This window comes from Charadrius vociferus, unplaced genomic scaffold (assembly GCF_000708025.1).
Source record: "Charadrius vociferus isolate BGI_N301 unplaced genomic scaffold, ASM70802v2 scaffold134, whole genome shotgun sequence".
NCBI classification, from domain to species: Eukaryota; Metazoa; Chordata; class Aves; order Charadriiformes; family Charadriidae; genus Charadrius; species Charadrius vociferus.
Window position 1 is genome coordinate 5,142,238 of NW_009648333.1, and position 11,005 is coordinate 5,153,242.

The 11,005-nt window shown below is 44.4% G+C and overlaps 1 protein-coding gene across 1 annotated transcript in view; it reads left to right on the forward strand.

The window, feature by feature from the left end:
* The first annotated feature begins 4,227 nt into the window (after positions 1-4,227).
* The window catches only part of KIT (v-kit Hardy-Zuckerman 4 feline sarcoma viral oncogene homolog), a 46,218-nt gene continuing 39,440 nt past the window's right edge, over positions 4,228-11,005 (forward strand). The window contains exon 1 of the mRNA XM_009885030.1: positions 4,228-4,330. Coding sequence (XP_009883332.1) covers positions 4,228-4,330 — 103 coding nt within the window. The remainder of the gene's footprint in view (positions 4,331-11,005) is intronic.

The window sequence follows — 11,005 nt, forward strand, 5'->3', positions numbered from 1 at the left end:
CCTGCTGAAGGGTATCATCAGATTAAAAACGTGCACTTGGCTCTCTTAATCTGTTTTTTGTTCAGGAGTTAATGGCTGCACTGAAGTCACGGGTTGAAGGTTTTGTCTGCAGCCCTCAGGACTGGAAACTTCATTCTTTGCTGAATGAAGTCTGACTTTCTCACGCATTCACCTGCCGCCCTCCCACATAACTCTAAGAGTAAGGCTGGAGGAGACCTGCAGAGGTCTTCTGGTCTGTCCCCTGCTCTCCCCCCGGGGTCAGAGGGAGCAGATCTCCCCAGGTGGACTTTGGTGTAACCTGCTGTACCGCAGACTCGTGGGGCAGAGTCTACCACCCATTTTTTCTAGCACATAACTAGTAGTTAAAGGTCAAAAGCTTCTCCTGATTCCTAACCTAATCTCCCGTGCTGGTTGCTTAATTCCATCCTTTATTTCCTCCCCTGCTTTCGTAGATACAGTGAACTGCTGATCACCATCCTCTTTCTAGTAACATTTTACACATTGACAATGAATATAACATCTTTGACTTCTGTTCTCTACGATAAACCTTTTTCATCTTTTTCTTTTGGTGCATCTTCCGTAACTCCTCCTCCTCTTGTTCTTCCCAGCCTTCTCCAACTTGTTTGCGTTTCCTCCAGATACCATGTGTAAAATTGACATCTGACGCCAGATAAGAAATGTAGCACTCCCAGGTTTCACAAAATAGTCATCTCCCCGTGTGCTGTGTGCTTCAGTTTGATTCAAAGCATTGTAAATCTCATTTTAATCATGATTTAAATCAGCTAACAGTAAGCCTCATTTTAACTGTTTTGCATTTGTACTTAATCATTTTGTAAAGAAAGGTTTAACCTCCTTTATTACCATTGAGATAGAGTTTTAATTAAATATAGCCTTTGCACTTAATGTTATACTTACTTTGATTAATCACTCTGCCTGTATTTAAGCAATTATGTAGCTTGTTATATATACACTTATTCTGATTCTTCATGTGTATGTTTTAGTATGAAAATAGAAAGTGTTGACATTTCTTGTATTAGATAATTGATTTTTTACTGATGATTTGCATCGATTACAATGAAGGAAACGAGAATTCTGAAATGTTCTTCCGTTAGATAAATAGCACCACATAGAAGCCAGCCAGTTCAGAAGAAGAACTCATTGAGAAATGTTTTGAAATAAAGAATTAATGTCTGAAAGGCCTATCTGTAGTCAAAACCAGTGGTTTCTAATCACTGCGCTGTAAAAATTTCAGAACTAGTCCATCTCATCCTCTTTTTATTCTTAGAATGGCCATGGAAGGAAACATTCATGGCTTTTTTCAACTCCTGATCAGTAGCTCCTCTTTGAACGGACTTGTTGCTTAATTGAGTTGTACTGAATGAACTGAAATAAAGAAAATATTTTCTGTGCACCTGCTCGGAAACTCCAGATGCCAAAGGCTGGTTTATTGTTGAAGCACAACCTGCCTAGAGGTGCTCAGTGGCTGACTTCTCTGACTTTGGTAGTTCGATTATCTTTAAAATGTTGGCAGCAAATTTACGGCTTGAATAATTCTTTTGCCTTTTTTTTTTTTTTTAACTATTGGAGGAGTTGGATGTTTAAATTCATGTTGTTCTGTTTTCAAAATTACTGTTGAATGGTTTTACTCTTTGAAAGGAAAAAAGTGCATTATAAAAATGCTACGTTTTTACTTTTAATGTAGCATTAAATTAAATATGCAGTTTAATGGGGTATTTTTACCTGAAGTGGTTCTGTTCGTATGCCTTAGATGCTCTTCTGCACTAGGACCTGGTACTGAGGCATTCATTTTCTGCTGCTCAGCGACTGCCAGATTCTTCCCTTTACTTTTGCTGCCTAACTCTTTGTTTTCTATTTTATACGGCATGGAAGTGCTTTCTAGGCCTGGATGAGCACAACTTTTTAACTTTGAAAAGAAATTACGTTATCTTCAACAAAATAAAAGCTTCCTTCCAGAAGCGTTCATTGTAACACAAGCTGTTGAAGTTTCCTATTCCATAGCACGTCTGACTTCCAGGTATTATACATAAAATTGCTGACTTTGCAGTAATGCTAATACTATCATACCTAGGATTTGAGGTATGCAGCACAATAAAAGGGGTCAAATGGAAGGAGCTGAAGTAAACCCTGTTATTTCTGATCTCCTCCCATAAACTAGGTGCCATCAGAAGCGATGCTGAAATGGGATTCCCTGCTTAGGCGGGTACTGAGACGGCGCTCACAGTGTGATGCCTTTTGTGTATCTCTCCTGGGGCAGGAAGGATGACCACTTTTTCAATCAGCAGCTACCTATATATATGCCATGTATATGCAATTTATGATAGGGCTATTAGTAAACTATTTGCAAGCAAAATGTTTAAGAGGGGCTTCTGCCAACATTGGAGATTAAGTTAAATGGTGGAGTTCTATATCTCCTTGCCAGAAGATGACTGGGGAAATGAAACTGGATTGTCAGAAAAATATCTAAGTCTCTGTGTTCAAGATACTTCCAAGACAACATCAGTGACAGATCTTGCTGGGTGTTAGCGTGATTACCTGAGGTGAGATTTGTTCACCCTAGGAGGTTCTGAAGAACCTGCCGATGAATCCTCCACAAGTTGTCCTAGTCACAGTTTCAGAAGGCATGTGCAAAGATACCGCTCTAATTAAAATTAAAAATGTGTTTATTAGATTTGGTATTGTCTATAAGACATCACTTTTACAAGAATTTTTTAACAGCATCCTAAGTAGCAGCAAAATTTGTGCACTAGCTAGACGAAGGAAATCTAACTTACTGCTGGCTTATTAAACATCACTGAATAGGTAAAGTTAATTTATATGGACAAATATGGAAATACTCCAAAACCTGCTTCTTAAACGGATCTGTGTGCTGCCATGTGGATGCATGACATGTGATGCAATGACTTGTATTTCAGTAAAAGAGCTATATAAATATTTTAGCTATCTTATTACTAAAACCAGCATTTTTCTCACGAATCTGTCAGTTCTTTCAGTGAAGGAAAAGAGAATACAAAGTAATATGGACGTAAAGATAGCTGTGTCTTTTCTGCAAAATTTGGCGAATGTGCTTATTAATCTGAAAGTCTTGTTTATTGCTGTAATCTTCTAGGAAAAAGTACTGAACTAAATATCTAGAGAAAGTAAAAAGCAGTGCTCCTCTTTGTGGTATTTAATGTGGTCCATCATAAGAGCAATGATAACATAATTATACAATTATTGGTATATTTTCCCCTCTGGAGGCCTTATGTAGATGATTACCAGTGCACCTTTTAATGAAATTGATACTATTTGATAAAATTACTGCCAAGACTTGAAATAATTAGAATTCGCATTGCCAAAAGTCTTACATCTCCTTCCTCAGTTGAGCCTTTTCCAAATAGGCATTAATTCAGATTGCAAAACGATTCACTTCTTCTCTCCAGTTTTCTCATTTCTCTTCATTAAAACTACCTTTTCACTGCGTTTCAGAAAACACGCTTTCAAGCCTGTGTTGCTCATTACAAGGAACATTCGTTCAAAATGGAACTTGAAAGATACTGCACCTTTTAATGTAAATGTCAGCAAAGAGAAGTGAGAAGAAAAAGCCATTAAAGGAATAGACTGGGTGAATGACAGCTGAATTTGAATACACTATGCATAAGTGCGCTTCTTCATTCCTTTTAATCGTTCTCCATACTTACTTTATAATTTGTTTGTTTATATGTCGTAACAGCTGATAAAACTAACAGCTGGTTAATAAGTCATTTTGGAAATTAGAGAGAAGAGGGCAATAATTCAGTAGGAGTAAGGATCAGTCTAAATAATTGTGTAAATCTCAACAGTGACAAGTGTTGTGGCAAACAGTTGCTCGTTTTGCAAATCCTACTTATGTGTGTGTACATACATATATATTTATCTGTCCTATGTATTTTTCTTTGAATAAGTAGTTGTTTTAAGTTTAGACTATTCTAGTTTAAAAAAAAACCCGCTAGGTCAGTCATGCTTTGGGCTTGATTTTATTCACTGGCACATTGCCTATAGATTCCTTCTGTGGTGGGAAGTTTAGGCATAAGAGACCATAGTGCGTCAACGTGCCGTAATAAAATGAATTAATCACCTAGGCTAGGTGGTTGCTCATAGGGCTTCAAGATGAGTGACTGGACTGCCATAGTGCACACGGTGCTCCTTCAAAAAAACAAACCCTAAAATGACAGAAAAAGCCCCGAAGACATGACTTCCCAGAAAAAGGAGGATTCCAAAAGGTTTGATACCCAGCCAGGGAAAGAAGCACGGCGTTTGGCCAGCTACACAGCCACCTTTGACAAATGCCTCTGTTGGTGGAGTCAGGTGTGCCAGCCAGCATGGGCAAGCTGCTCGGTCGGCAGGACAAGCGGCCACTTTGCATGGCTGGAGCTTCTTTCCCCCCCAGCAAGGGAAAACACGACGGCGGGGGGCAGAGGAAGGTGGGTCTGTATCTCTGGGAGGTGGGGTTCCTTCCCCCAGCCCCCTGCCTTCAGGGAGCGTGGCACTCGTGCCGGTAGGGCAGCTCCCTCACGTTTCTTTTGGAGGTCATGTGCAGAAGCTGCTCTGCTAAGCCTGCTTCCAAAAGAAGGGAGCAAAGTACGATTAGCTGCATTGCTAATTGCTGCGGTGAGACCGGCTGCAGCAGGACCTGCTGGCTTCCACCCACAAGCAGGGGGTCAGCCTGGGCTTTTGGGCTTGTCCTGCCTGAAGATCCTGTGAACGTCGCTTGGAGAGCGGGAAGCGCGGGGGCTGGAGAGCTGGGTGGATTTGTCCTCTTGCCACCTGCCTCTGATGCTGGCTGCTTCTGATTAACCACATCTCCTTCAGAGGGGTGCACAGCCTCTCTTCAGGGGTAGCTGGGTGTCTCCTCAGTCTCCTGAGTTGTTTTGCCTGCAAGGGTTAAGCTCCTAGTGCCTTCTGCTTGTCCTGTGGAGTGTCCTCCCAGGGCGTGAGGGGTTTAGTGAGGCAGGTCCGTGTAGGAGCAACCCCAAACTGTGGAGCTGAAAGCTTCCCGTGGGGTGTCATTGCAAAAGGGGGGGTGTCCCACAGCTGTGGCCGAGGTCCAGCTGCCTCTGTGGCTCCCCACGCTCATGCCTGCCCAAGATGATAAAGACAACCTTTGTTCCAGCTGCCTTCCACTTCCTCCCTGGGGTTTGCCATGGGTGGGAATGGGCTTGCTGGCTCCACACTCCCTCTTTGTGTTGGGGGATACCCGTGCCGGGCTGGCGAGCTCCTGCCTTGTGCCCTCCACACTGCCCTTCCGCTGCCCCCTTCCCCGTCAGGGCGAAGGGTCTACAGAGGGGGGTATGTGTGAGAAGAGAGACAGTGGTTGCCCTCATGCAGCTGGATAAATGTCAAAACCCCCACTAATCCTCTCCCCTGGTGTTCTGCTTAGTAACATACGGCCTCTGAGGATCCAAAACTTCAGAGCCAGGCACGGGAGCTCTGCGTTTCTGCTTGGGAAACACACGGCGTTGAAGAGCCTGTTGGTCAGCAGATGGCACTGACTCTGTTACATGGGTTAGAAACAAACCGCTTGGTTCTGCGGGGGTGCCTAATCAGTCCGGACCCTGTAATGCATGCCTGGTGACAGTTATTTTTCAGTCTCCAAGATGAAGCTGGGGCAGAGGAGCCGATCAGCATGTCTATCAGCAAGGATTCGTGGCATTTGTATATGCCGAGAGACCGTGACGCTTGCACGGGACAACCCGGTCTTTGGTCTCTTTTGGTCTATGTCTTTGAGGAAGACGCTAGCGTGGGTGTTGGCATGGATGGTTTCTTTTGCGAAGCAAGAGGCTACATTGCTAGCCTTCTCTTCCCCCGCAGCCTAGCCGAAACGGGAGCTGATGGAGCTTTCAGATCAAATCATTTAAAATTGACATTTGCCATTGCTAAACTTTTCATCTAGCATAAGGGAGAGTGTCTGTTTAGTGAAGTGGAACAAAACAAGTAAGCATATGATAGCACCTCTCCTTTGAAAAATCTGGGAGATTTTATACATCAGAGTAAATTAAAGTTGTTTCAGTGTGATTAACATGCAAGTTTGACACTTTTATTTGTTTCCCTGGGGCATGAAATGGCAGGGCGAAGGAAATACAATTGGAAAGGTCTTAAATTCATCCCCATCATAGCGTATGTCAAGTGCCATAGTGGCTTTAACAAATGAGAAACAGAGTTCGAAAGGCGATACTCTTCCATTAGACCAACTAATACTGTAAAGAGGATCGGGCAGGCATCTGGCAAGGACTTCTGCACTTGTGTAAAAAACCCGTTTTTGCTTCTGCTTTTCTTTCAGACCTGCAGGGGACTTGTGTGTCTCAAAACATGTTCATTTTTCCAGCAGTGCTGGGTATGCTGAAAGAGGATATTACCTCCCTGCAAGCCATGTCTTGCTGATATCCCCAGACCACTGCATCTCCAACAGTGCCATTACTTTAACTGATAAGGCGTATCTCTTGTTTCTGCTCTCTTATGTTGTTGTAGGGGAGAAACTGAAAAATGCGGTGAGTAAGGTCTGTGTGATAGCCCTTGAAATGAGCCCAGTGCCCAGAATGAATAAGCACAGAAAAGAAGGATGTCTCTCTAATTGTATGCAATCACCACAATCTTACACGCGAGTCGCGGACGTTTTGTCCCTTGAAGTTTAGCTCCTCGGTGCGTTTGTCGTAGGAAAACGTTAACTGGTTTAGAAATCATGGTCAGGATCAGGTCATGGTCAGGTCATTGTTTTCGTTGTGCGGTGTTTGTACAGCTTACATGGGGACTGCTGCTGCTGCTGAAGGTTATGGACAACCACAAACGGAAGAGGCAGAAGCTCAGAAGAGCCTGCCGTGCCCTTAGAGCGTGTCCCAGCCCTGGGAGAGGCAGGGAGTGGGATTTGCTCCTGCGGGATGGCAGCGAACCCTCTGGTGGGGTACTGCCAGTCCCTTGGGCTTGGCAGAAAGACTGGTACTGGGTGTGAGCAGGTTGTGGCCGTACTGTGTCTTGGGAGATGTTTGAGATAAGTTTAATGTGGAAGGGGGTGGGATAAGGCACAGGGTTGGGTTTTTTTTGTTTTGTTTTTTTTCTCTGAAAGCAATCTGTTGTGCTATAGAGCTGCCACAAACTTCTTGTTCCTTTTAATGTTTAGATAAGAGTTGAAAGAGGAAACGGCCACAGAGGGACTAACCTGTTGGCCTCAGGTTGTGCAGGAAATCTGTGGCAGAGCTGGGAATAAAATCCACACCGCTCGACTCTTCATCTTATTCCATGGCAGTCCCACATCCTTTGTTTGCTTGGCAGCTGGAGATGGTCTCTAGTTGCTTGTGAGCGGGATGTGGACTTGCACCTGATGTGCTTTTGCTTGCTACAACAGTGTTGTGGCTGGGGCTGAAAAAGCTCCCACATAAAACTTTTTTTTTTCCTCCAGGATGGTGCACTCCTTAGCCAAAGCTTTTTTTTTTGTTGTTTGCACATCCCTTAATTGTTACAGGAACATTCTGCTGTCCTTAATCATATCCCTGCAATTTGACCTGCATTTCCTATCAGTATTATCTAGAGCTGTTGTGTTTTTTAATTCCTCCAGCCTGGTTTTCCAGATGTTCCTTCTGCATGCAGAAGTCACAACTGCTGTACTCCCCCTCTTTCCTCCATCTCCCTTCATTTTTAGGGCTTAGGAAGCTGCTTGTAATATATTCATATATTCCGCTTCTTTTTTCAGTTACACAGCCTTGTTCACAAGCAATCCCAGCACTGTAGTTTTTAACTTAGATTTGTTGTATTACAAGGAGAAGCTAGGGTAGTGGAAGTGGCTCTTTTCAGCTGTGGGACACAAATTTAGAACATCGAAAATGGATCTTGGGCTGTCTAACTCTGAGCTTTCCAATTTTTTCTCTGTCTATATATATTTTTTAATTTATTGTTACTTATTAAATATTTGCCATTATCAACATATTTTGTTAGCATAAATAATTACCTGCTAGTTGAACTTGATAGCAATTCTAGAGGGTCATCCAGAACCCCAGTGACTATGTATGGAGTGTGTTGGATGTTTCTCAGTGGGATCCACAGCCCTTGACCAACAGTGGGATCATCTGCCCCCCATATCCTGCAGGAGCCATCGGGGCAGAGGATGAGTTTTGGGCAGCCTGTTCCAGTGCTCCACTACCCTCAAAGTAAAGAAGTTCCTTCTCATGTTAAGATGGAACTTCCTATGTTCAAGTTTATGCCCATTACCCCTCGTCCTATCACTGGGCGCCACTGAAAAAAAGACTACTCCCATCCCCCTGGCATCCTCCCATTAAGTATTTGTATGTATTAATAAGATCCCCCCTCAATCTTCTTTTCTCTAGACTAAAGAGACCCAAGTCCCTCAGCCTTTCCTCATAAGAAAGGTGCTCCAGTCCCCTAATCATCTTTGTTGCCCTTTGCTGGACCCTCTCCAGCAGTTCCCTGTCTTTCTTGAACTGGGGAGCCCAGAACTGGACACAGTACTCCAGATGCGGTCTCACCAGGGCAGAGTAGAGGGGGAGGATGACCTCCCTCGACCTGCTGGCCACACTCTTCTTGATGCACCCCAGGATGCCATTCGCCTTCTTGGCCGCCAGGGCACATTGCTGGCTCATGGTCATCCTGTTGTCCACCAGGACTCCCAGGTCCCTCTCCACAGAGCTGCTCTCCAGGAGGTCAGCCCCCAACCTGTACTGGTGCATGGGGTTATTCCTCCCCAGGTGCAGTACCCTACACTTACCCTTGTTGAACTTCATAAGGTTTCTTTCTGCCCAACTCTCCAGCCTGGCGAGGTCACGCTGTAAGGCAGCACAGCCTTCTGGCGTGTCAGCCACTCCTCCCAGTTTTGTGTCATCAGCAAACTTGCTGATGGTACACTCTATCCCTTCATCCAGATCATTGATGAATATGTTGAACAAAACTGGGCCCAGTACTGACCCCTGAGGGACACCACTTGTTACTAACCTCCAACTAGACTCTGCGCCACTAACCACAACCCTCTGAGCTCTATCTGTAAGCCAGTTCTCAATCCACCTCACTGTCCATTCATCTAAGCCACACTTCCTAAGCTTTCCTGTGAGGATGATGTGGGAGACAGTGTCGAAAGCCTTGCCAAAGTCAAGGTAGACAACATCCACTGCCCTCCCCTCATCCACCCATCTAGTTACTTTGTCATAGAAGGCTATCAGATTAGTCAGACATGACTTCCCCTTGGTGAATCCATGTTGACTACTTCTGATAATCTTCTTTTCATCCAGGTGCTTTGAGATGACTCCCAGAACAAGCTGCTCCATCATCTTCCCAGGGATGGAGGTGAGGCTGACCGGCCTGTAGTTTCCCGGGTCATCCTTCCTGCCCTTTTTGAAGACTGGAGTGACATTGGCTATCCTCCAGTCCTCAGGCACCTCACCTGTCCTCCAGGACCTTTCAAAGATAATGGAGAGAGGCCCAGCAATGACTTCCCCCAGCTCCCTCAGCACCCGAGGGTGCATCCCATCAGGCCCCATGGATTTATGTATATCCAATTTATCTAACTGATCTTTAACGTGCTCCTTGTCAACCAAGGGATAGTCTTGTTTCCCCCAGACTTTCTCTGTTACCTGCAAAGTCGGGGTCTCACAAGGACTGGCCCGAACAGTGAAGACAGAAGCAAAGAAGGCATTTAGCAACTCCGCCTTCTCTGCATCATCCGTCACCACAGCACCTGTCTCATTCAACAACGGGCCCACATTTTCCCTAGTTTTCCTTTTGTCTCCTAACGAGTTTTGTCTCGTCTCCTTGTCCTGTGTGGTCCCTGTGGTCAGGAGGGTTTCCCAAAGGTAGTGACACTCAGTTGAGTAATAAGGTAGTGGTCCATCTCCGTTTCCAAGGTGTAAGGTACACTCATCTGAGTAATAAGGTCCATCTCCGTTTCCAAGGTGTAAGGAGGTAGAGAGAGGGTGGAGGCATTGCCCAGGTGTGGGTCAGATAGCAGAGTAATGGTGATCACCTACACCTGGAAATCTTCAGTGGAGACATAGCCATGGGTTGTTGCTCAGAGAGTTTACAATCCAACTGGTGACAGGTAAAGTCATGGTCCTGCCTGGGGTGGGCATGGAGCTCTGGGAGGAGAGAGCAGACTTCATATTCCTTGGGGTTTGGCACTTGGAGATCTCTTATCATCCCTGGCATACATGCTACTAACACAACTGATTCCCAAATTATTAGTGTTACTGTCATGGTTATACTCATGATGTGTGTTCCTGGAGCGCGCAAGATTGGAGTGGAAGATGTACTGCACTTCAGGTGTGGTACAAATGGAGCAGTCTCAGACATAAGGCCTTAACAGTCTGAGAAAAGATCAAGAGACAGCAGATGGATACATGCTGTGGGGATTAGTACACTGGATTACAAGTTGTTGGTTAAACTCTCAGATTTCTGTTCCTTAATTATTGCTCCAAAAAGGAGGTACAAAGTCACTCCCATCTTTCTAAGCACCATTTTAATTCTTATCTTTTAAAGACAGGCAATGTTTAGGTGCTTAATACTAAGCGTATCTGATAGTTTTTGCCTTTACAACCTGTTCTTACACTGCCAGACTTTTCTTGAAGACATGTTGTTTTCAAAAGGCAACAGAAAAAAAAAAAGCTTCAGATTCTGGGAATCCGTTGCACAGGGCATTAACTCGATTTGTAAACTCATTTTGCTGAGAATGTATAGGCTGTGTAAAGGAACCATAACAAGATTGTCTCAAAATATGAATGATGGTTTCAACTGGAATATCATGGCTTTTGTTGTGGAGTGACAAACACCGTGCTTGTTCCCTCTATGCCTTTCTTTCCTCACCTCCGGTACGTAACGTATGTCTTGTGCCTCTGGATGGAGTCACATTCTGCTGTGTTGTTTACCATTTTTTAAAACTTTCCACCAACTTGCTAGGTAGTCCTGATAATGAGCATTACAAAATTTTGAACTCCTAATCTGAATGGGTATGGTGACTGCTAGGGGGAAGAGTAGG